At 44.3% G+C, this 26,866-nt stretch overlaps 1 protein-coding gene across 1 annotated transcript in view; it reads right to left on the bottom strand.

Annotated features, from left to right (window-relative positions):
- LOC138637985 (SH2 domain-containing adapter protein D-like) overlaps positions 1–26,866 on the bottom strand; it is a 138,036-nt gene that overhangs the window by 17,192 nt on the left and 93,978 nt on the right. Inside the window, exon 8 of the mRNA XM_069726921.1 lies at positions 21,689–21,744. Coding sequence (XP_069583022.1) covers positions 21,689–21,744 — 56 coding nt within the window. The remainder of the gene's footprint in view (positions 1–21,688; positions 21,745–26,866) is intronic.

The raw sequence follows: 26,866 nt of genomic DNA, 5'->3' as shown, positions 1-26,866 counted from the left end.
TAGACGGTCCTGCTAGAATGCAAGAGAAAGGGTGCTGCAGACGCGTATCCATCACAATACTCGACTAATACCCAAAAGGTAATGTTGTGAAATCGTCTAATAGTCGGCGCTTTGTATAAACGCACTTTTGTGTTTTGCGTAATGGCCTTGTTTCAATATCCCAGTACTTTTTATTTCTCACAGTGGACGCCTGCTGTACGACAATACGTTTCTGAGTTTCTGCGGCAGAATTGCGCGGGTAGTCCAGAACTAGATCTTTCAGACTGTTGAAATTAATAGATTGAGAGTTACCAACATTTAGTGTTATCCCCTTAACTTTTAAGACAGTTTTACCGGTGTTGAGTTTGTAGCCGTAAGTTTTGGGGCCCGCGGATACAAATTCTGTGATGTGTGTACCATCGGGTATTTCACTGGTCAGCTCCCCCAGGTAATCGCCTAAAGGCGGTTGCCACTCACCATCTCTCTGTACAAAAATAACTGAGTCTGTGTCGTGATAAAGGCACCTCTCCTGCAGCCGGTCCAGCAGCGAATAGAGCTCTAACCGAGCATACGCTGTTGTAAAACACGCTATAAAAATGTTTGTGTTTTTGTTGAGTGTGTGGTGGCCTTTTGCATATTTCCAGTTAACGGTTGCGGTGTCATCATCAAGGAAATGTAACATCGAAATGTCATAGTAAGGCAGGAACAAATACTTAAAAAGCTCATCTGGATCCCTAACAATGCTGGTACATGATAGATTAGATCTCTGGGCAAACTTTCCCCATAAAGAATTTAAGAAAAGCTTGGAGATCTGTCGCTTAGCAGGATTGACAGCTATATTTTCAGGCCGTAATTGGACACCTTCTTTTTCAAGAAAAGAGTCAATGTACTGCCGTTTCTTGGCGTCATCAGTGCACCAGCTAGGATAACCAGAGGCTTCCTGCTTATCCCTAAGATGTAATTTAATGTAGGGAGCAAACAGATCATCAGTGGTTTTAGGAAAATGCCATATTTCATAGATGTGAGCGATCCGATACCCTTTTTCTATAGCCATCTCGAGCTCTATAGTGCACCAGGTGCCTGTCAGCGCCCGTTCTTCATCACTGTGGGCACAAATATCTACCTGGGAATTTGCAGCGCATGTGTTGCAAAGGGGAAACATTAATTTTTTGTTGAGTTTTACCGGTAGAACTGGAAAAAATAAATCTCTCGGCGGGTAGACCTTGACTCTAGCAATACCAAAGTATTTTTTAATGAATCCAAAATTGTCGTAGATGATGTCTGGATGGCCTACAGGGTATGTTTTAGTTTTGTTTACAAAGGGGTACAGACTGGTGAAATCGTAGTAATGTAAAGTCTCCCCTTCTTCCAGATGGTGATAGAGCTTAATGGCGTTAGTTCGCCCACCATAAAGCGCATCACGGGGGTCTAAAGGAACGGGGAATTCCATCTGGCGGAGAAATGCTTGAAGGTTAGAATCATTTTCAATCATTTCATTCCACTCATGCTCCCACATCAGTCTTACTGTGTACCCGCAGCACTGTAAGTAACGCTTTTTAGCTAAAAAGGTGTAATATAACTGACCGTAGGACGTACTTGTGACCTTATTCGTGTCATTTTCATTATAGCACACGGGGCATCCGTGGTAAAAACACCCCTGAAATTCAAAGGCTATGTGCTGACCGCTAACATAGGCATAACCATCTAGAAAATACTTCCCGACCTGTTTTTCACTGCCTCTCAAAGCGTGCTGTATGTCGATGTTCTCAGAGTGGGCTACATACATGAGCCACTGTATAGCGGGTGTCGAGTAGCGCTTTTTTGCCTTGTGATAATTATCACCAGGTAAAATGGCGATTGTCTTTTTTGGAAGAAATTTAAACCGGTACATTGTCATACACACCGAGGCCAGGGTGATGAGCTGAAAAGGATCAACACATCTGCTCACTACAATCCTTTGCTTTTGACGCTTACAGTATTTTTTAACATTTTTCTGCGTCATCTGCATAATACGCTCTCTATAGATCTCGCAGGTGTGTCTCAAAATTTCAACATCTTGTTTGCAATAAGATTTTAGCTCGGCCTTGAAGTCAAAAGTTGTATTTACCTGGGTCTCATACCACTCCAGGAACTCTACCTTCTCACCAGGTGACATGTACTCTACCCCATAATATTTTACATCAGGTATGGGACCTACATAGTTTTGGTTTTCTCGGGTATTGAAAAAGTGTGGAAAATGCCCTTTGCCTCCTGAAAAGCCCATGGCCTGTGGTAATTTACTGAGTTTCATGGGGATAAAATTTAGAGAGTCTATGAACCTTATAGACAAATCGGGTAGCGACACACACAAGAGACGGCCACCTTGGGTTATCAACTGTACTTGTAGTTTTTCAGAAATCAGTTCCTTAACAATAAAGTATGCGTCGTATCTTCCACCATTGTGGGCAATAAATGTATGATCTGAAAATTTACCGCTTGTAAGGAACTGTACAAAGTCATGTGTACAGGTATCACCCTCAAACTCCCAGGAGGGGTGGCCATACAGCGTTGTAGCATAAATGTAATTCGGGATGCGCGTGCCTGTCTCCTGCATACATTCAAAATCATAAAAGATATAGCAATCTGACTCATCCTGTGCTACATACTTCCGCATGTAACAAAGATGGGCATCGAATTTATTTATATGTCTGCGACATACAGGACAGCGCAAACCATTACATTTATGCTCTGTTTCGCTATTTCTGGGGACAAAAAGGTTGCATTTATCACAAAATGTTTTAAGTCTGCAGAATGCTGGGTCGCCTAATCCCAATTGTTTGTGATAATCTAGGCACACGCTCGAGCGGCAATAAACTCTGCAAACAGGACATCTGGGCAGTTGGTCGGCACCGCTTTCTACGCAATTCTATCTCTGACAGGCTTTACAAAAATACTGGCAGGAGTGATTGTTTTTGTGGTGAAACACTGAATTGCAGAGCTCACAAAAGTAATTAGCACCGATAAAACCCTTCATATTTTTGATCCCGTAGTAGTGATTATCATGGAACAATATGAATACGGTTTTGCCATTAGCTGTATTACTCTCAAAGTAACGCCAATCGCCCTGACTATAGTACAGTACTTTAATGGTGACCCTCAAATATTTTTCAAATGCAGGGATGTCGCTAAAACTCACTAATTGATCATCAGGGATGCCCAGTGCTGCGTGTATGTTTTTAGAGCGGCTCAGTAAAACACCATCAGTGACATCCGTGTCGTCCATCAGGGCGCACACACTAGCAGCCAAACACAGATTTGTCGTGTAATTGTTAAAATCATACAGCCATTGTCTCTTGTGTTTAATGATCTGACTGCTCGCTATAGATTTCAAGCGCCTTTTTTGTTTTACACCACCGCGTCGGTTTTTAATGATGGTGACGACTAGCTTTAGCGAATTGGATGATATGCATTCATTGTTACTTTGAAGTGCGCTGGCAACAGCATTTAAAAAAGATTCTGAATTAAAATCTTCACGGGTTTGTTTTGTAGTGAAAATAGGGTCTAAAGTATCGCCGGCATCAAACCTTAACTGTACAAAGTCGCCAGGTTCAATGTCCCTGATGATTCTATCCAGTAATGCCTGAATGCCTTCATGAACAATATTCAAGCCCTCTTCAAATGATCGTACACGCTCCAAATTTACAAATCTAAAATGATCTGTATGTATATGGCCATTGAAATTGCGGAGGGCTCTTTCATGATGATGGATGTGTTGCAAAAATACTGTATGATCGGGGCTCCGCACATTACCATCAGCGACAGCGTCTGAGGCTTGTGAATTTTGTGTAGATGCATGTGCGGCATCTGCAGAGCTGCCTTGGCTATGTGAGTGCTGTTCTGACTCTTGTGACGACGTCTGTGGTGTCTGTAGAGGCCCTGCAGGACACATGTCACCACGACGCCTCCTAGAGCATAGCGCCCGTCTAGTGCTGACCAACAATTTTAGAGCCCTCTTTATAACTCTAGCCCTATTATACCTGGGTAGTGTTAGTTTAGGTGGTTTATGCATGCCGTAGCCGACCATATCTAGTCATAATGGGGTAGCTGTAGTTGTTATCTCGCCATCCAGCAGCAGGCTCCGAAGTGCGTATAGTTTGGACTTATTAGCCTGTGTTGGTCTTTGTGTTGATAATAATTTTTCAAAAGTATCGCAAAAAAACATTATTTTGGGGACCCAGCGTTTGTAGCGTAAGTAGCGGACGAAGTGTTCCTGAAACACAAGCATTTCAACGGGGCCCCAGCTGTGGGATTCATGCTGCAGATCTATAGCTGGCGCATGAATCCGTGGCTTTTTACACACCTTAAGCTCTTTACACCCCTTAACATCAGCCGGCCGCGACCTCTTTGACCGTTTCTTAACATTAACAGAGTTAGATACACAGACATGAGATATGTCACCCAAATTAGAGGGTCCTGAGGGTCCGACCCCAGAGGCATTAGCAGGCCCTGTTACACATGGCGCTGACGGTTGCATAGTGTGGGACATACGTATAATGAGCGGTTCTACGGATGGTTGCTTACCATCAGCGAGCTGATCAATCTCGCGATCATACTCTTCACGAGTCATCGTGGCTGTTGCACCCACGGCGCAGGATGTGGTTGGTGGCTCTGTAACATGTTTTGTTTTTCGCTTATGTTTTTGGGGTGCCTCGACCACTTCTGGATATAGTAGCGCGGGGTCATTCACACGGATTGTCCATGGCTGTCCGGTGCTTGAATGGAGTATTTCACGATGGTCCGACGGTACAGGGTTTCCTGCGTCCTGCACCACGCAGATGGGTGATAGCGGATATGCTCTAACAGCTCCATTAGCCGTCTGTATCGCCGACCACGCTGGTGCTGCGCCATTCTCGGTGATCTGTAGCGGCTGTAGAGGTGCTGGAGGTGTTTTTCTCATGACTTTGCGCTTAGCTGTAGGAAAGATTATACATGTGTCAGATATGTGCGAGACCGTCGCAGGCCGCTGCGCTTAGCTGCAGGAAAGATTATACATGTGTCAGATATGTGTGAGACCGACGCAGGTCGCTGCGCTTAGCTGCAGGAAAGATTATACATGTGTCAGATATGTGTGTGCCATGGATCTCAATGGTGAAGCACGTGTATCATTGATTGTACAGAGACTGTGCATGTATACCAAAATATACACTTACGGGATAGCGATGTGTGGTGAATGATTGCCGTGGCGTCTTCTGTAGCTTCTGCGAGGCTCTCCATTAGCTCCGGTATATTCTCTTTTGTGAAAATTCTTCTAGGCTTCAGTTTACAAGCTATAAATAAAGATATAGGCCTTAGTAGAGGCGTGGTGGATTTTCTCAGAGCGGTTGTGCAAAAACTTTTCATACGATTACCTTTTCCTTTCCGGCACCCCGGTCAGAGCTGTTTTTTAGGGGCTCTAGAAACAGGGCTGTTTCTCGGCGTGGGGTTCTGGTACATCAGTTCCTCAACAGGCAGCTGATTGTGTTCCGTGGTGGTTGGTTCTGGAAACATGTCGACATCTGTAAAGAATTAATATATATATTTACACGTCTAAATACTTAAAAGCTATATACACACACACACATACATACACGCAGACACACAACGCACCTATGATGTCCTGAGTCAAATCCCACACAGCAGCGGCACCTGCATTAGTGTTACTATACTCAGCTCCAGGTGTATCACAGTCCAGAGTAGGCACGCTGAAGCCGTTGAAAAACTCATCGGGAATGCTCCTGATAAAGTCATCTACAGCATCGGGGGTGTTCCTGGTAAATTCATCTACAGCATCGGGGGTGTTCCTGGTAAATTCATCTAGATTATCGGGGAGGGCCCTGATTAATTCATCTTAAACAAGAAAGAATAAACAATATAAAGATAATATATAAAACAATCCTTACTTAGAATGGGCCGCTAACAGATACATGTATATAAATCTTGAAACATACCTATTACAGAATCCTCAGCTTGGCTGGAAAAAGCCGAAAAATTTTGGGATTCCATCTAAAATAAATTATCTGTGTAAATTTTTTGTGCAATCTATATTAACCACACACCACCACTCGTCAAACTCATTTATATACCCCAACAAATAAAACTGCGGCCCGTGTATAAATATTCTTATACTAAGCAAATCATGGGTAATACGGCTAAGTCTTTCTATATTATACAGCGTCACTAAATATGGTTTATGCGGTAAAACTATATTATACAGCCCCACTAAATATACCGCTACTGTATAAATATGACTATAAATATGTCTATGTTAAACAAAACACAGGTAGTAAGTAAGCGCTGCATGCGCTAGTTAGGACGCATTAACAGTTATTAACTACTGTATTACATAAATTATGTTATAATAGCTGTCCGCGGCTAAGTCTTTCTATATTAATTATGGACCACAGAATATGGTTTATGCAGTAAAACTATATTATACAACGATACTAAATATGCAGCTAGCCTCCAGTATAACACTAACTTATTAAACAAATAACACCCTTAATTATGGTTTTAGAGATGCATAGTTAAATATAATTAAGCATTTGCGAATAATAAGACAACTGTCTTATATACTTACATTTAGAATAGCTCTGCTTTTTAGTCTAGTCGGACTTCTGGTGAATGTCTGATGTACTTAGTGGTCCAGCCAGCTGTATTTATCCTGAGTGTCAGAAATCAGCTCACCTGTTAACACCCAGAAACACACCCAGTTACGCCCCATCACACGCCTTCTGTTAACACCCAGAACACAACCATACATGCAATTAATGCATGCATTAACTCACGCATGATATATCCGGATTAAAACAGGAATTTTTATACAGCTGAATTTCTGAAAGAAGCAGGCTTTTGATTAACGAGCCACAATCATTTTAATCAATCATGACGTCTAAATCGTATGATGCCATGTTAGAAAAACAATATTTTACAAGCCAGGCACCCGGATCATTCTCGGGTATTGACAAATTATTTAGATCTGCAAGAGCGCGCGGAATAAAGAAATCTGATGTGATTGCTTGGTTGAATAAGCAAGACACCTACACGCTACACAAGCCTGCTAGAAAACGCTTTTTGACAAATAAAATTTACGTCTCGGCCATTGATGTGCAGTGGCAGGCGGATCTCGTAAGTTTAATTGACTATTCAAGGGAAAATGATAATGTCAAATACATCCTGACGGTGATTGATGTTCTATCGAGATACGCATGGTGCGTGGCCTTGACAAACAAGACAGGCGCTAGTGTCGCCAGATTGTTCGAATTAATATTTCAAAATGATAAGCGCATACCGAAGAAACTGCAGACGGATCGCGGCAAAGAATTTATAAATTCATCACTCAGGCAACTATGTAATACGCACAATATTCATCACTTTTTTACAAACAATGATGTAAAAGCCGCTATGGTCGAGCGTTTTAATCGCACATTAACAACCCGTATGTGGTGCTATCTTACGCATCATAATACCTTTAGATATATTGATATTTTACCGGATTTGCTGCATAGCTACAACCATACGTACCACTCAACGATCCGCTGTAGTCCCGCGTCTGTGCCAGAGAGAAACGTGATGCAAATCTGGCGCAATATTTACAGTTCTACTATTACTAATAAACCGATTAAACCATCTTTAACGGTTGGCTCTCATGTGAGAATATCTCGCTATAAGTCGACCTTCTGTAAGGGCTATGAGAAGACGTACAGCGATGAGATTTTTTTAATCACCGGCGTCTCCAATAAATTTCATAAACCCCTTTATAAAATCAGTGATTTAGCCGGGGAGCCTGTAGAGGGGTCATTTTATAAGGAAGAGCTGCAAAAAATACCTATGGATGAGGATCGTGTCTACAGAGTAGAAAAAATTTTGAGAAAAAAACGTGTCAGGGGTGTGAGTCACTGCTTTGTCAAATGGCTGGGCTACCCCGAAAAATTCAATAGTTGGATCCCGGCCTCGGAGTTGACAGATATATAACCATGGAAGCGGGCTCATTTTTCGTGACATTACCCAGTAATTCGTCAATTAAAATCTACCCTGAAAACACAATATCGGAGTACAATACCAAGTTAGCGCGGGCCGTTCATCTTTCGGCAGATTATGAGGTGGCGTTAACGGAAATACAGTACCCCCATACGTGGAACACGTTTGATGCTTTTGAAGGGAGCTTCTACGCGGCTAAACACGGCAAACCGTTAGTACAGTATCACATAAAATCAGGATTTTACTCGTCCATTCCTAAGCTAGTTGGCGCGGTCAATGCCCGAATAGAAGCGCTGTATTTATCTACGCCTGCCTACAGAATACGGTATGATGAGCTACGCCGCGAGGTGATCCTGCCCGACCCATCCCCTATACAATTTGCTCTGGGTACTAAGCTAAAATTTATTTTCGTACTGCAGACCGTCGATGACTCCCCCGTTGCTTTAATGCCGTGGAATCGCCGCTTTTACCCCGATTCAAAGGCTGGTTTTTATTCGCTTTTTGTATACACTGATATAATTCAACATCAACTTGTAGGTGACAGTTACGTTCAACTGCTACGAACCGTAGAAGTTAGCGGCGATGATAATGATATTGTCACGGTGCGCTACTCACGGCCCGATTACATACCGCTGTGCAAGCAACACTTTGACTCAATAAACATTACAGTCATGTCGGACCAGGGCACGCCGGTTAAATTCAGATACGGAAAGTGTATAGTGCGATTACATTTTAGACCTCGTCAGCATTGACACGATAAAATGCTGTCTCAAAGGGTGTATGGAGATCCAGCTGTTTATGCCCGCTACTATACTGCCCAGTCGGGGCACGGGCTAGAGGGATTCCGCGGGAGCGAGTACATGTATGGCTCTGGCCTGGCAGGGCTATTTAAAGGCTTATTTCGTCGCGCCGTACCGCTTTTCAGAAAAGGCTTAGAATTAGTAAAACCACACGTTCGGACGGCTGCCCAGAACATCGCTGCAGATGCCGTGACATCAGCATCGACGGCCCTTATGAAAAGGATAAATACACCAACCCAGCAAGACGGCTCTGGGATAATCTATGTCGCTAAAAAAGCCCAAAAAAGAAAGCGGCGCGTTTGCCCTCCTTTACCGCCGATGCTCATGAATAAAACTACATCCAAGAGACGTCCCCGTCAGAAACGAGTAAGACGCTCTGCAGACGACATCTTCTAATCAGTTACCATGGCTTTCCTGCATGACGCTTCTGTAGAGTGCGCAAAATCTGAACTGGATATTTTTGCCGTACCACCGACTCAAACAAGTATCGAGAAATCTCTATTTGTAGAAGTACAGCCGGTTGCTGCTCTGTCAGACAATGGACCATTGGAGTTTTACATATCTGGTAGCGGTGATTATTATTATGATCTGAACAACACGCTTCTGTACATAAGCTGTCGCAACGTGAAGCAGGATAATACGGCCATCGCCGATGGTGCGTGTGTGGCGCTCATAAACTACCCTCTAGCCACTCTTTTTAACCAGGTCAATATTACTCTGGGAGACCGACTTATCTCACAATCGGACAATCTCTACAGCTATAGAGCGTACATAGAGACCCTTTTAAATTACAGTTCACAGACGCTGGCATCACAATTTACAGCCGGTTTGTTCTATAAAGACACTGCGGGGCATCATAATGACAGGCGCCTGGATGGCGCAAATGCGGGATTTATCAAAAGAGCCAGTGCCGCTTCTCGCTCAAAACCCATCGATCTTTTGGGGCCCATTTTTGGGGATATATTTAACCAGCCAAAGTTAATATTGAACGGTCTTGACCTTAAGGTTAAGCTGTCAAGAAATAAGGATACTTTCTGCCTCATGTCCGCAGAAGCCGAGCCGCTGAAGGTACAAATCTCGCAGGTGGCTCTCTATGTGAAAAGAGTGCAGGTATCACTGGCTGTCCGAATCGGCCACAGCCAGGCCCTCCTAGCCGCAACAGCCAAGTACGCTGTTGACCGAACATGCCTGAAAGTGTACAGCATCGCCGCAGGGACACGGATCACGAACCATGAGAACCTCTTCCTAGGACGGATACCAAAAACTGTTATATTGGGGTTTGTAGATAATGAGGGCTTCAGCGGTTCTTATACAAAAAACCCACTGGACTTTCACCACTACCACGTCAACCACGCGGCATTATATCTTGATGGTCAGCAGATACCCGCGAGGCCTTATAATCCTAATTTTAATGCTGATTTAGCCATCAGAGAATATATGGCGCTTGCCCATATATCAGGCAAGCAAAAGGCTGATTGTGCCATGGCGATAGATCGTGAAGAATTTATGGCTGGCTTCACGCTATTTGCTTTTGATTTATCGCCTGATCAAGAGCCTGGAGGCCATTTCTCGCTCATTAAAACAGGTAATCTGCGTGCTGAAGTCCGCTTTGCGATAGCGACACCCCACACGATAAATATGATTGTCTTTGCAGTCAACCACACCATTCTGGAAATTAATAACAGGCGAGAGATCTTGTACGATTTTAATTAAGCAACGATGGACAGTCTGCAGCTTACAGTTGTAGCGCGGTCCGATAATTATACAGACCGCATATTCGCCGGTGTGTTTCCGTGTGATTTGCTTCCGGAAGAAAGAGTGACTCAGAGACCCGCGGCATATATTGTGAATACAGACCCGGCGAATCAAGCTGGTCGCCACTGGATATTAATCGTACTCTGCGACGATAAGACGGGCATATTTTTTGACAGTTACGGCTTCCGTGCGGATAATATTATCTTTCCACGCGCTTTTGTGACATTCCTGAACAAGAATTGTTATTCTTATTGTTATTAGAGCGCACAAATTCAAGATTTGTATAGCCGTGTATGCGGTCATTATTGCATATATGTATTATACCATTTAGCTCGAGGCTTTCCATTTAAGAAGGTTTTACAAAATTTCACGTCTGACTTGCAGAATAATGATCGAACCGTATCAGGTTTTGTGACATCAAGATTTTCAGGCACAGTCCTTTGTTCATCGTGTCGTTATCAGATTCCGCAAAGATGCATTTGTCAGCATCATGCTGTTAGCTAACTTAAAATGTGCTTCCTGGAATTTTATAGTATTGAAATGTCTTTGAGATGTTGTTTTATTGTGAGAAATAAATCTTTTTAAATTTTTTACAATATCGTGTCTTTGGTTTATATTCGTATAAAACACGCCGCTTCTTACTTGTGTTGTAACATTGGGTCATATTATAGCTTGTGTTGCAACATTGGTGCATATTATATATATATATATATATATATATATATATATATATATATATATATATATATAAAATAAGTTGTCCAGTAACTTTTCTGTTTGTGTATATAAGGCAGCCACAAGGAGAAAATCTGCTACACTGTGAATAAACACAGCTTACAATTTACTGTTAATGATCCGTCGAAACACAAATAAGTTTTCTAAGGAAGCGAATACAAAAAACAAATAGACAGCTACAGGACACAATAACTTTTCTGTAGGAGAAAATCTGCTACACTGTGAATAAACACAGCTTACAATTTACTGTTAATGTTCAGTAGAATTACAAATAAGTTTTCTAAGGAAGCGAATACAAAAAACAAATAGACAGCTACAGGACACAATAACTTTTCTGTTTGTGTAAATAAACATTTATTGGTAAAGCGATTACAAGAGCAATTGACCTAGGCTTTATAAACCTCTGACCCGCAAATAACCCTACCATTTAGTTAATGTTCTGTAGGACCACAAATAAACAGCTTGGTGTGTTATAAGTTCTGCACTATATGAATACACTGAATAAAACACAGCTTGCAGAATCACACAGCTTACAGAATAAAACTCGAGCTACGTATAAAAACAAAATACGTGAATAATATCAAACTGCAACAAATTAAAGTATATCAAACAATATCAAAAGGGGAAATCAGCCAGCCTCAGGGTCAGCTGGCTGACAGGAGGAGGGGAGGGGTTACACACTTTGATACACTTTGATAGGGGCGGGGCACCTGTCAGATTGAGTTTGACGAAACCTATGGATTATACACTACTCGTACCTTCCGGGCTCTAAAAATGTGAAGGCGGATGCCCTGTCTAGGAGTTTTGTGCCCGACTCTCCGGGTTTATCTGAGCCGGCGGGTATTCTCAAAGAGGGAGTAATTGTGTCTGCCATCTCCCCTGATTTGCGGCGGGTGCTGCAAAAATTTCAGGCTAATAAACCTGATCGTTGCCCAGCGGAGAAACTGTTTGTCCCTGATAGGTGGACGAATAAAGTTATCTCTGAGGTTCATTGTTCGGTGTTGGCTGGTCATCCTGGAATCTTTGGTACCAGAGAGTTGGTGGCTAGATCCTTTTGGTGGCCATCTCTGTCGCGGGATGTGCGTTCTTTTGTGCAGTCCTGTGGGATTTGTGCTCGGGCTAAGCCCTGCTGTTCTCATGCCAGTGGGTTGCTTTTGCCCTTGCCGGTCCCAAAGAGGCCTTGGACACATATCTCTATGGATTTTATTTCAGATCTCCCCGTCTCTCAAAAAATGTCAGTCATTTGGGTGGTTTGTGATCGCTTCTCTAAGATGGTCCATTTGGTACCCTTGTCTAAATTACCTTCCTCCTCTGATTTGGTGCCATTGTTCTTCCAGCATGTGGTTCGTTTACATGGCATTCCAGAGAATATCGTTTCTGACAGAGGTTCCCAGTATTTTTCGAGGTTTTGGCGAGCTTTTTGTGCTAGGATGGGCATTAACTTGTCTTTTTCCTCGGCTTTCCATCCTCAGACTAATGGCCAGACCGAACGAACCAATCAGACCTTGGAAACATATCTGAGATGCTTTGTTTCTGCTGATCAGGATGACTGGGTGTCCTTTTTGCCTTTGGCTGAATTCGCCCTTAATAATCGGCCAGCTCGGCTACTTTGGTTTCGCCGTTTTTCTGCAACTCTGGGTTCCATCCTCGTTTCTCTTCAGGGCAGGTTGAGTCTTCGGACAGTCCTGGTGTGGATACTGTGGTGGACAGGTTGCAGCAGATTTGGACTCATGTAGTGGACAATTTGACCTTGTCCCAGGAGAAGGCTCAATGTTTCGCTAATCGCAGACGCTGTGTGGGTCCCCGACTTCGTGTTGGGGATTTGGTTTTGTTGTCTTCTCGTCATATTCCTATGAAGATTTCCTCTCCTAAGTTTAAACCTCGTTTCATTGGTCCGTATAGGATTTCTGAGGTTCTTAATCCTGTGTCTTTTCGTTTGACCCTTCCAGATTCTTTTTCCATCCATAACGTATTCCATAGGTCATTGTTGCGGAGATACGTGGCACCTATGGTTCCATCAGTTGATCCTCCTGCCCCAATTTTGGTGGAGGGGGAGTTGGAGTATATTGTGGAGAAGATTTTGGATTCTCGTGTTTCAAGACGGAAACTCCAGTATCTGGTTAAGTGGAAGGGTTATGCTCAGGAAGATAATTCCTGGGTCTTTGCCTCTGATGTCCATGCTCCCGATCTTGTTCGTGCCTTTCATATGGCTCATCCTGGTCGTCCTGGGGGCTCTGGTGAGGGTTCGGTGACCCCTCCTCAAGGGGGGGTACTGTTGTGAATTCTGTGGCAGAGCTCCCTCCTGTGGTCACAAGTGGTACTTCGGCTGATTCTCTCTATGAGCTTCCGTTGGTGGAGGAAAGTGGTACTGCGGCTTCTGAGTTTCCTTCCTCAGGTGATGTGGTGAAGTCGTTAGGTGCTGCTCTATTTAACTCCACCTAGTGCTTTGATCCTGGCCTCCAGTCAATGTTCTAGTATTGGACTTGCTTCCTCCTGGATCGTTCCTGTGGCCTGCTGCTCTGCATAGCTAAGTTCCGCTTTTGTTATTTTTGTTTGCTGTTTTTTCTGTCCAGCTTGCTTATTTGGTTTTTCTTGCTTGCTGGAAGCTCTGGGACGCAGAGGGTGTACCTCCGTGCCGTTAGTCGGTACGGAGGGTCTTTTTGCCCCTTTGCGTGGTTGTTTGTAGGGTTTTGTGTTGACCGCAAAGTTACCTTTCCTATCCTCGCTCTGTTCAGAAAGTCGGGCCTCACTTTGCTAAATCTATTTCATCTCTACGTTTGTCTTTTCATCTTAACTCACAGTCATTATATGTGGGGGGCTGCCTTTTCCTTTGGGGTATTTCTATGAGGCAAGGTAGGCTTATTTTCTATCTTCAGGCTAGCTAGTTTCTCAGGCTGTGCCGAGTTGCATAGGGAGCATTAAGCGCAATCCACGGCTGCCTTTCGTGTGGTTGGAGAGGATTAGGGATTGCGGTCAGCAGAGTTCCCACGTCTCAGAGCTCGTTCTATGTTTTTGGGTTATTGTCAGGTCACTGTATGTGCTCTGACTTCTATGTCCATTGTGGTACTGAATTACCTAATCATAACATATGGCACAGACAGGACTGGCACAGAAGCACAAAGGCCAAAATTAATCTCCCACTATTTTTTTTTTCAGGGAGAATTGAAAAACCAAAATAAAAAAAAAACACTAGGCTTTCTGTGGCCGACAATTTGAGCGAGATGGCACAGACAGGACTGGCACAGAAGCATAAAGGCCAATATTAATCTCCCACTATTTTTTTTTTTTTCAGGGAGAATTTAAAAACAGAAATAAAAAAAACAGACACTAGGCTTTCTGTGCCCCAAAATTGGAGAGAGATGGCACACACAGGACTGGCACTCTAGCAGAAATGCCAATATTAATCTCCCACTACTTTTTTTTTGTTAGGGAGAATTGCCAAGAAATCAGGGCCAGTATTACACACTAGGCTTTCTGTGCCCCAAAATTGGAGAGAGATGGCACACACAGGACTGGCAGTCTAGCAGAAATGCCAATCTTAATCTCCCACTATTTTTTTTTATTAGGGAGAATTAAAAAAAATAAAATAAAGGATTATAGACACTAGGCTATCTGTGCCCCACAATTGTAGAGAGATGGCACACACGACTAGCACTCAAGCACAAATGCCAAGATTAATCTCCCACTATTTTTTTTTTTCAGGGAGAATTTAAAAAAAAAAAAAAAAAAAAAACTGGGACTGTCCTAAAATTACTATCTCCCTGCAGTAGTCTCAGCCAGGTATGGCAGGCAGCAATAACAAGGAGTGGACTGCTGCACAAATTACATCAAAAGTGTGGACAAACAAACAAGATATGGGCAGCACGGTGGCGCAGTGGTTAGCACTACAGCCTTGCAGCGCTGGGGTCCTGGGTTCTAATCCCACCCAGGACAACATCTGCAAAGAGTTTGTATGTTCTCTCCGTGTTTGCGTGGGTTTCCTCCGGGCACTCCGGTTTCCTCCCACATGCCAAAGACATACTGATAGGAATTCTAGATTGTGAGCCCAATTGGGGACAGTGATGATAATGTGTGCAAACTGTAAAGCGCTGCGGAATATGTTAGCGCTATATAAAAATAAAGATTATTATTATTATAAGATAGCTGTGCAGAAAGGAAGGAACAACAGGATTTGTGCTTTGAAAAAAGCAGTTGGTTTGCACAGCGGCGTACACACAGCAATGCAGCTATCAGGGAGCCTTCTAGGGCAGCCCAATGAGCTACAGCGCTGAGGAAAAAAAATGTAGCTTCCACTGTCCCTGCAAACAAAAGGTGGTGTTGGACAGTGGAAATCGCTACAGCACAAGCGGTTTGGGGGTTAATGGACCCTGCCTAACGCTATCCCTGCTTCTGACGAAGCGGCAGCAACCTCTCCCTATGCTCAGATCAGCAGCAGTAACATGGCGGTCGGCGGGGACGCCCCTTTATAGCCCCTGTGACGCCGTAGACAGCAAGCCAATCACTGCAATGCTCTTCTCTAAGATGGTGGGGACCAGGACCTATGTCATCACGCTGCCCACACTCTGCGTCCACCTTCATTGGCTGAGAAATGGCACTTTTTGCGTCATTGAAACGCGACTTTGGCGCGAACGTCGCGTACCGCATGGCCGACCCCACACAGGGATCGGGTCGGGTTTCATGAAACCCGACTGTGGCAAAAGTCGGCGACTTTTGAAAATGAACGATCCGTTTCGCTCAACCCTAGTTAGTACCCCTCGTTTAATTACAGAAAAACCCACAATGGTCACAGAAATAACTTGAATCTGACAAAAGTAATAATAAGTAAAAGATCTATGAAAATAAACAAATGAAAGTCAGACATTGCTTTTCAACCATGCTTCCACAGAATTAAAAAAAATAAAAATAAAACTCATGAAATAGGCCTGGACAGAAATGATGGTACCCCTGAAAAAAATGTGACAAAAGAAACGTGTTAAATCAGGGTGTGTCTACTAACTAGCATCACAGTTATCTACTATCTTGGAATCAGTGAGTTGGCCTGCATATAGGGCTACAGATATTCACTGTGCTGTTTGGTGACATGGTGTGTATCACACTCAACATGGACCAGAGGAAGCGAAGGAAAGAGTTGTCTCAGGAGATTAGAAAGAAAATTATAGACAAACATGTTAAAGGTAAAAGTTATAAGACCATCTCCAAGCATTTTATGTTCCTGTGACTATAGTTGCACATATTATTCCAAAATTTAAGATCCATGGGACTGTAGCCAACCTCCTTGGATGTGGCAGCAGGAGGAAAATTGATGACAAATCAAAGAGACGGATAATATGAAATGGTATCAAAAGAGCCCAGAAAAATTCTAAACAGATTAAAGGTGAACTTCAAGCTCAAGGAACATCAGTGTTAGATCGCACCATCCGTCGTTGTAAAAGCCAAAGTGGACTTCATGGCAACGACCAAGGAGGACACCATTGTTGAAAAAATATCATGAAAAAGCCAGTCTGGAATTTGCCAAATTACATGTTGACAAGCCACAAAGCTTCTGGGAGAATGTCCTATGGACAGATGAGACAAAAATTGAACTTTTTGGCAAGGCACATCAGCTCTGTGGATCGCCCCCCAAGGGCCGTGGGGAACTCGGTACCGGGTCCTTCGGTTCACAGGGGGATGTCACAGTGGCTAACCGAGTCCGTGGCCCTGGGACGTCCATATAAAAGGGAAAGGTCTTTAAAGGGATAAAGTTTATGTTCGTGACACCACCTGTGGTATTCGGTCAGGGTGACCGATGCTGCTTTAAGGGGTCCGCTGGGGTGATGTTATGGCAGGTAGATGGTATACCTTCCCACAGGTGAAGTATGTCCCCAGGGCTTCCCGGTGTGTAGATGGTAGTATGGTGAGAGGCGCAGAGAAGAACGAGGACACAAGGTTGCACTCTCTTTACCTTTACTGAAGACTTCAGCATCCACTGTGTAGGGCACCAGATAACAGGGCAGGCAGAGTCCGGCTGGTTCAGAGGCAAATCCAGAGTTCCCTTGTCCAGATAGAAATCAGTAGCCTTCCCTTGCGCTGCAGTGGTGTAGTCCCTTACTGCCTATGGCTTCACATAAGTGTCTCACATATGCGATGTTTCGCTCTCTCTGTCCCCCGTATAGGATAGGACAAAACCCATATGACTGGTGACTTGAGCCTGTTTATAGGGTCTCTTAGATAACCTGGCTCTGTAGGTGTCATCGTGCCTCCTGGGTGTAGGTGCGGACAGGTAACCTGCAATTAGCTGTCCTGCTGGTCTCTGAAATAAGGCGTAGAGGTCCTTACTCCCTCTGTGTTTCGGCTACCGGGATTTTACGCCTCAGAAGGAGATAGCTTGAGCGGGGCTGGTCCCCTTCTGGTATCCTCTCCTTTGCTTCAACTTCCTTCATGATCGCTGCAATACAATTCTGCCCATCGATGTCTCTTTCTGGGAGCTGCAGCTCTGAGGGCATGCACAGCTCCTTTAACCTTCTGTCCTCCTCAGACTTCTGTCTGAAACTCCTAACAGAACACCTGACTGGAGCTCTGTCAGGAACTGAATCCTGTCTGGAACTTTCCAACTTTCCCTACAGACTACCAGTTATATATATGTCGAAAGTGACCTAATAAATAGGAGCAGGAGCTCCCCCTGGTGGCCTGAAGTGTGAATGTGTGTTGCACACATTGTGTTGTTTGTGATGCCTGGATGCAGTTATCCTTCTTTGCCTCCAAACGTAGCATCACTCTCCCCAAGAGGAAAGCAATACCACTGCGACGACCGGGACCCTGGGGCGCCACATATGTTCACAGATGGAAAAATGAAGCATATCAAGAAAAGAACACTGTCCCTACTGTGAAACATGGAGGAGGCTCTTTTATGTTCTGTGGCTGCTTTGCTGCATCTGGCACAGGGTATCTAGAATCTGTGCAAAGTACAATGAAATATCAAGACTATCAAGAGATTCTAGAGAAAAATGTGCTGCCCAGTGTCAGAAAGCTTGGCTTCAGTCGCAGGTCATGGGTCTTGCAATAAGATAATGACCCAAAACACAAAGCTAAAAACACCCAAGAATGGCCAAGAGGAAACCATTGGACTATTTGAAGTGGCCTTCTATGAGCCCTGACCTAAATCCTATTGAGCATCTTTGGAAAGAGCTGAAACATGCCGTCTGGAAAAGGCAACCTTCAAACACGAGACAACTGGAGCAGTTTGGTCTTGAGGAGTGGGCCAAAGTACCTGTCGAGAGGTGCAGAAATCTCATTGATAGTTACAGGAATCATTTGATTGCAGTAATTGCCTCAAAAGGTTGTGTAACAAAATATTAAGTTAAGGGTTTCTGTCCAGGACTATTTCATGATTTTAATTTTTTTAAATTCTGTGGAAACATTGTTAAAAAGCAATGTCTGACTTTCATTTGTTCATTTTCATAGATTTTTTTTTATTATTATTACTTTTGTCAGATTCAAGTTACCATTGTGGGTTTTTCTGTCATTAAACGAGGGATACCAACAATTTTGACCACGTGTGTATATCTCCAGCCAGACCCTACTAAATAAACCAGACCTCAGCCCAAACTCAATATGAAAACTGACACCAGGGAAGACCTTTTAAAAATTGCAGACCCAGAATATTTACCTTTGCTTATAATGCTTAGGCACACTACTTGTTTCAACCAAGTATGTTGGAGGCTGTGGCCATGTCAAGTGAGTCGCCCGTCAGGGCAGTGGGGTTCTCGGTACTGGGTCCGGTCGCAATTAAAGTGAATGTCACGGTGGCTGCGACCCAGTCTGTGGCCCTGGGCACCCAAATAAAGGGAATGGTCATTTAAGGGTTTAATAAAGTTTGTGGTCGTGACGACAGCTGTGGTATTCGGTCAGTGGGGACAAATCCGTATGACAGGTGGCTCGAGCCTTTTTATAAGGTCTCTATCACGGTCCGAGCTCTATGTGCCACTGTGCCTCCTGGGTATTAGGGCAGACAGGTGCTGTGTAATCCAGCTGTCCTGCCGGTTTCTGCTGTGCCTCCTAGAGTTCGACACAACCTCGGTATTCCGGCTACAGGAATCTGCGCTCGGCCAGGGAGGTAGCCCAAACGTTGCTATGCTCCCCTGGTGTCTATCTCCTGTGCTTCGTTTTCCTGCACGCTCAGTAAACACTGTTCTTCTTTCTCAATTCTCTTTCCCCAGGAACTGCAGCAACTCTAAGCACCTTAATCACTATCATATGAGGATTATGTAGAGATTATTATTACGTTTATGTGCATTTGTACCATTATGGTTATGGCATTAATATATGCTTATTTATATCCTAGATATTTTGAATTTAGATAAATTTGGTATATTTATGTGCCTTCTATAGTGCTGTTTGAGATTGTGGTATCCTCTGGAGGTAATAATCTTTAGCACACAGCACTTTATATAACATTACTGTATATATGTATGTATCCACCTATGCATTTAGTTATATGTGAGGCACGACTTATTATAATGTTGTAATATACTATCTAGCATATGGGGCATTTAATATATTGCTCTATATGTATCCATAGGTTTGTGCCTGTTTATCAGACAACTATGCAATACATTGCAGGTGAATGCGTGCTATATTATGTTGTTTAATATACATTACACTTATTGTAAAATCTTGTTATAGCGATCATTTGTGTCAGGACATGATAATTAATTACTGTTTTAGTGATGGTAATTTGTACTGACAGTACTGGTATTGCTTCATGCTCGCTACGTGTAGATTAATTATGTGTATCTTATTTAACAATATTAAGTTGAGCCATATGTTCGGCCAATGGTGGTTAATATAGACGCAGTGTAGCCGGAGACAAGCTATTTGCTGATATACTACTCAGCCACAGCGTAGTGTTAGTGGTGATTCAGTGTTGTTCCAGCGTTTCTGGTAGCATTGCGTGCGCATACCTGCGCATGCGCTGTAGCGCCATGGTGGGACGGCGCTCTGTTTATGTTGCTCGTTGTCTGGGAGACGGGCGGGTCATGTGACCTGGCAGCGTCACCGGATACCGGGCGCATGGAGCTACGCGCTCTCCGTGGCGTTGCATCATGGGGGTTATGCGCCACCGTACGTGATGCCAATTACCACATTAGACAGGTGCTATATATGGGGGTCCATTTTGTGGCTACTTCACCTCCCGACGAAGCTGTAGGATACAGCGAAACGCGCGTCGAGGCTCTTTGTGCACGGGCACTTTTGCCGCCATGTCCACAGGTGGAAACATGTCTACAGGTATAGTCTTGTGTAGTTATACGCTTTGAGGCAATTCTCTTGCACTATGGCAGCTTGTTTGCTTTGTATTTTACAATAGCCATATTTGTTATTAGCTATACCTGTGGCACTATATTAGTTGGTGGTCAGCAGGTTATGTATATGTATTTGAGCTATAGGTAGGTGCTTTTTTAGATATTTTTCCATCATTTAGATATACCTCCTATGCTCTATAGGGAGCAATTATTATGATCGATATATACTTCTGACGTCCTTCTCTATATATACATTGTGGCATCGGTGTTCCGTGCACATATTGGTCTGTGTACTGTCCCATCTGCCGAGTATCCATATTTCTGTACTTTTTTGTATGTATTATATGTATTAATAAAATTTGCTGTTTATATATGTTTATACATTGGATTGGCAGTCCTTCTTTGTTCTCTCTTTTTTTGTTGTTTCTTTTGACACTCACTGTCTGACTGTTCTCTTCTCTGTCCTCCTGACAGACTACTCACTCACTACTCCTCCAGCCAGAATATATCTCTAGGGAAGTTCCCCTGAAAACCGGGTTCAGAGCTCCCCCTTCTGGCCTGGAGTGCGAACATGTTGTATGCTTTGTGTTTACCTGGTGAAAGAGATCTTCCTTCGCTTCCAAGCATGACATCAATCTCCCTGTGAGGAAAGCAATGCCACAGTAACCACCAGGACCCTGGGGTGTTACACAAGGACTTTTGAATAGAAGTACTGTGGTTAGATGTAGGTGAAGGCATTATTTTCTGGATTCGATTTGCATGATACAATCAAAATCCAATAAATAATGGTCAGCATATAAAACAATTTTCAGAGGTATCAGGAATAGTGATGAGCGAGTGTACTCGTTGCTCGGGTTTTCCCAAGCATGCTCGGGTGACCGCCGAGTATATGTTAGTGTTCGGAGATTAAGTTTTCATCGCCTCAGCTGAATGATTTACAGCTATTAGCCAGGCTGAGTACATGTGGGGGTTGCCTGGTTGCTAGGGAATCCTCACATGTAGCAAGCTGTCTAGTAGCTGTAAATCCTTCAGCTGCCGCTGAACTTAATCTAACAAATACTCAGAGGTATACGCGCTCATCACTAATCAGGATCCATCAGAACCACCAACACATGCTCCATTGATACCAATGAAATGCCAACTTACTCTCTTTGGCACAACATCCGGTGATGACCACAAACAGCAGAGCTGGGATCTTCATCCTGTAAAGAACATAGAGATAGAACATAAACCAGGTTGGATGTTGTTTACACTTTGGTACATCGCTCATACTCATTCACTCACATGTACCTATTAGAGGCTCCCATGACTGGAAAAACAGGAATTTTACTGGACTTCCTGATGGTCATCCGTTTTTGAAGTGTTGACTACCTGTTTACTGTTGTAAATGACTGGTTTTGAGAGAAGCAAACTGTATAGTTGTCCAATGCTCCATTTCCAAAGAGGCCCACAAGAAATTACACCCCTAAAACCACGTTCACATTCTTTACCTCCAGGAAATGTATAATTAAACTCTTCATGGCTTAAAGTGATCCTCTACCCGGTGACTGAAAAATGACTACATATATGTATAGTCAACCTTCATATGTCCTCAGTTTGCCTACCTTTGAGTCCTTCGTTCAGATCTGCATTCCTTTCCTCCTGCTTCCAAGATGGCCACAACCATGGCATGGAGGATTCAGAGGTAAGTCCAAACCATGCCTCCCTTGTGCTGTAGGACATAAAAGGCAAGAGAACAGTGGTTTAGACTTACCCCTGCACTCACAATGCCACTGTGGTGGCAGCAGGAGGAAATGAATGCATAAACGATCAAAAGAGTCAATCATAGGGCACCAGGAAGGCTGATTATAGATAAGAAATGTATAGTCCTTTTCAGTCCTTGGTTGGAGGGTCTTTTTAAGACTAACATGGAATATGTTAATTATTTGGTTACTACTAGGGTTGAGCGACTTTTACTTTTTTAGGGTTGAGTCGGGTTTTGCGAAACCCGACTATCTCAAAAGTCGAGTTGAGTGAAATCGGCCGATTATCGCGTAAAGTCGGGGTCAAGATCGACCGAAACACGAAACCCAATGCAAGTCAATGGGGGAGCATAGTCAGCAGTGAGTGGAGGCCAGGAAAACACCTACAGTGCACATTTTAATGGCAAAAACATCCATTCTTGTTACTGAAGCTTGTCAATCTTAATTTACCTTATAATAATAGTTAGGCATTGGAAATTGGGGGTCATTTGGCTAAAGTTGTGGGGGGTATGGTGGTTCAAGTATTTAGTGGGCCCAGGAAACGTGGACCACGTCACGGCAGTGGAGCAGAGAGAGGTAAGTATTTCAACTTTGCAAGTGCTGTGATCCTGAGCAAGCAGGGGGGGCCCACTCGTTGGCATTGGCACTGGCACAGGGCCCCTCAAAGTACGGCGGTGTGTTTGCACGGCGGGGGCACCTCCCACCGGCAGCGACACTTTTGCGTACTGTGAGGGGCCCTGTGCCAGTGGCATCGCCAACGAGTATCCCCCCTACCTGATGAAGGAACCTGCACTTTCATCTGCACCTTCCTCTTTGTCCCCGTGTAAGGTGGTATAGTATGCAGGAAGGGGAACCTCACTTTCAGCAGGGTCAGAATCTGGCTGTGTAGCGTGCAAGGGGAATGTAGCGGTCTGGGTCAATGTACCAGCAGAGTCATCTAGCACTGGCTGGGCAATGGGCAGGATGAGGAGGAAACACATATATAGGCCCAAATAATAAAGTGGGCTAAATGCATTTCAAAATTGGTAACAGGACTAACCAGGCGGCATTGCTTTGTTCAGTGGAGGACAACTGTAATGAGAGGCTGACACAGTGAGTAGGCCCAAATCAGTAAGTAGTCTAAATGCAGTTCAAAATTGGTAACAGTAGTAAACAGGCGGCACTGCTTTGTTCAGTGGAGGAGAACAGCAAGGAGCGGCAGACACCGTTAGTAGGCCCCAACCCAACTAGTAGGCCAAATGCAGTGTAATATTAACAACTACTTAACGAGAGCTTGAAAATGGAAGTTCAGGACAGGAAACCAGGAGAACAGCAAGGAGCGGCAGACACCGTTAGTAGGCCCCAACCAAGCTAGTAGCCCCACTGCAGTTTTAAAATTCCGATAGGCTGAAAGCCTGATAATTGCAGGTCCTTTTTTTTAAAGAAGACAGCTGTATTGAGTGGCACAGCCAGACACTGCTAGTAGGCCTTACACCACAAAGTTGGCTTGATGCAGGTTTAAAAAAGGTTACATGGGTACACGGTCAGCATTGGTGTGGTCAGTGGAGGACAATTGGAAGGAAGGACCACAGACCGACTTAGTAGGCCTAAAATAACAAAAGGAGTCTCAATGCAGTTTCAATTATCTTGCGGGGGTACACAGGAAGCATTGGTGTGGTCAGTGGAGGACTATTGGAAGGAGGGACTGCAGACAGACTTAGTAGGCCTAACATAATAAAAAGGTGGCTCAATGCAGTTTCAATTATCTTGCAGGGGTACACAGGCAGGATTGGTATGGTCAGTGGAGGACTATTGGAAAGAGGGACCGCAGACAGACTTAGTAGGCCTAAAATAAAAAAAAAGGTGGCTCTATGCACATTTAAATAGGATCCAGGGGTACACAGGCAGCATTGGTGTGGTCAGTGGAGGACTATTGGAAGAAGGGACCGCAGACAGACTTAGTAAGCCTAACATAAAAAAAGGTGGCTCAATGCAGTTTCAATTATCTTGCAGGGGTACACAGGCAGCATTGGTGTGGTAGGCGGAGGACTATTGGAAGGAGTGTCTGACAGGGGTGGGCTCCTCTGCTGACTTTCAGACATTGTTATTTGACGCAAAGTATTTACTGGTATAAATGTAGGACAGGGCCACTGAATATTTTAAGTAGCATCATACATGTCAACAAATTGGTATTGTCGGTGCCTAGCATTGAAGGATTTTACCGCATAGACTAAACAACAGTGGAGCAGTGACAGATAATTTTGCAAGTGGTAGAGCACAGTTTGAGCTGGGGGATGGGGGGCACTCTCTCATGCCCGGCGGTACTGCCCAAAGGCCCCTCATGTTACAACGGTGTGTATGACGTTGGGTGCGCGCCACCACCGCCAGAGACACTTCATTTTACTATGAGGGACCCGGTGCCAGTGCCGTCGACCAAAAGTGGGCACACCCACCTCTTCAGAAAAAAGGCACTCTCACGGGTGCTTTCGCCAAGTGGCGAGACCACGGCCCCGTCGGGGGAGTCAGCCCATTTAGGGAGGTGTAAACGTGTCATATGCTGGACATACAGCAGCTGCAAATGGAGAAATTGGAACACTCAGTAAGACCAGTCCAAAAGCAAAACCTTTTTAAAGGAAAGCTAGGTGTAAGCCGGGAAAGGTGGGGCAAAATAATTAGATCCTCTACATGCATTTGCATATTTGGGGGCAGTGTTCTGGATCACTGCATTGAGAAACACGTGATAGTGTCTCCGCGGTGTTGGATGTTTTGGTCTCACCGAGGTCAATCATCCGTGCCTTTATAGACTTTCTACTAGGCACTGCTCCTGATAGCCAGTTTCCTACTCCACACTGATGAGGGGCAAAAATCCCAAAACCGCTGTCTGTGGATGGATACCATGCTTGGCATAGGTGGTTTTCCTTTATTGGATGTTTTCCTTTATTGGATGCTGCCCTTCCCTTGGTTGTTCCTTCCCGGGGAAAGGCCTGGCTATTCACTGCCTGTGTTGAGAAACACGTGATGGTGTCTCCGCAGCTCCTCTACATGCATTTGCATATTTGGGGGCAGTGTTCTGGATCATTGCGTTGAGAAACACGTGATGGTGTCTCCGAGGTGTTGGATGTTTTGGTCTCACCGAGGTCAATCATCCGTGCCTTTATAGACTTTCTACTAGGCACTGCTCCTGATAGCCAGTTTCCTACTCCACACTGATGAGGGGCAAAAACCCCGAAACAGCTGTCTGTGGATGGATACCATGCTTGGCATAGGTGGTTTTCCTTTATTGGATGTTTTCCTTTATTGGATGCTGCCCTTCCCTTGGTTGTTCCTTCCCGGAAAAAGGCCTGGCTATTCACTGCCTGCGTTGAGAAACACGTGATGGTGTCTCCACAGCTCCTCTACATAGCTAAATAGATAGGACAGGATGGAATACTGTGCGGTCAGTATAAAACACTACAAAAATCCACGCAGAGTTTACAAAAAATCTCCACACCTGACTAAAGGTGTGGAGGGCAAATCTGCCTCCCAGAGCTTCCAGCAAGACAGAATTAATTCACACTGATAAGCTGGACAAACATAGAAAGCACAGAAGGGATAAGTCCACAATCTATGGACAGAAAAGACAGCAAAAACTTAGCTTAGCTGAACTGGTCAGGATAACAGGGAACTCCAAAGAGATGTGAATCCAACCAGGAACCATTTACAAGTGGCACTGGCTGAAGAAAGAGCCAGACCTAAATAGCCGAGCAGAAGAGACGATAAGTGGAGGCAGCTGATGACAGCTAACTCCAAGGAGCAGCCATACCACTAGAAACCACAAGAGGGAGCCCAAGAGCAGAACTCACAAAAGTGCCACTGACAACCACCGGAGGGAGCCCAAGAGTGGAATTCACAACAGTTTCCTACCAAGAACCTGGTGATTCCCTGACTGCTTTGGCCTTGCGACAAAACCTCCACATTTGCTGCAGGTGGTGTGGTAAACGTTGGGCTTACAGTGAGGGAAGGGATGTAGCGTTGCTGACTAGCTTCATTGTGAGAGGGTGCAACAACTTTAAGAAACGTTTGGTAGTTAGTCCAGGCTTGCAAGTGCATGGTGTTTAAATGTCTACGCATGCAACTTGTATTTAGACTTTTAACATTCTGACCTCTGCTGAAGGTCCTTGAGCATTTCTTACAGATGACTTTGCACTGATCATTTGGATGTTGGTTAAAAAATGTCAGACTGCACTCTTCCTACTATTGGATACCTTTTCAGGCATTGCACACTGAGCTACTTTAATTGGATGGCCACGCTGTCCTACAACTGGTTTTGGTTTAGCCACACGTTTTTGGCCAGAGACGGGCCTGCCATATCGAACCTGTTGCGATGTTGATGCCTGCTGCGGCTCATCCTCCTCTGCTTCAGAGCTACTGCCGGCTGCACCCTGTTCCCCAATGGCTGCCAATCGGGGTCAAGAACTGGGTCATCTATGACCTCCTCTTCTATGTCCTGTGCACCTTCCTCTGTGTCACTGTGTAAGCCGGTGCTATAGCGTTCGTGACGGGGCTCCATAGTCTCATCTGGGTCAGATTCTGGACCAGTACACTGCGAGGGCAATGTTGTGAT

This window comes from Ranitomeya imitator, chromosome 1 (genome assembly GCF_032444005.1).
Source record: "Ranitomeya imitator isolate aRanImi1 chromosome 1, aRanImi1.pri, whole genome shotgun sequence".
Taxonomy (NCBI): domain Eukaryota; kingdom Metazoa; phylum Chordata; class Amphibia; order Anura; family Dendrobatidae; genus Ranitomeya; species Ranitomeya imitator.
Note: the sequence above shows the minus strand (reverse complement) of the source record. Positions and strands in the feature narration are given on the sequence as shown.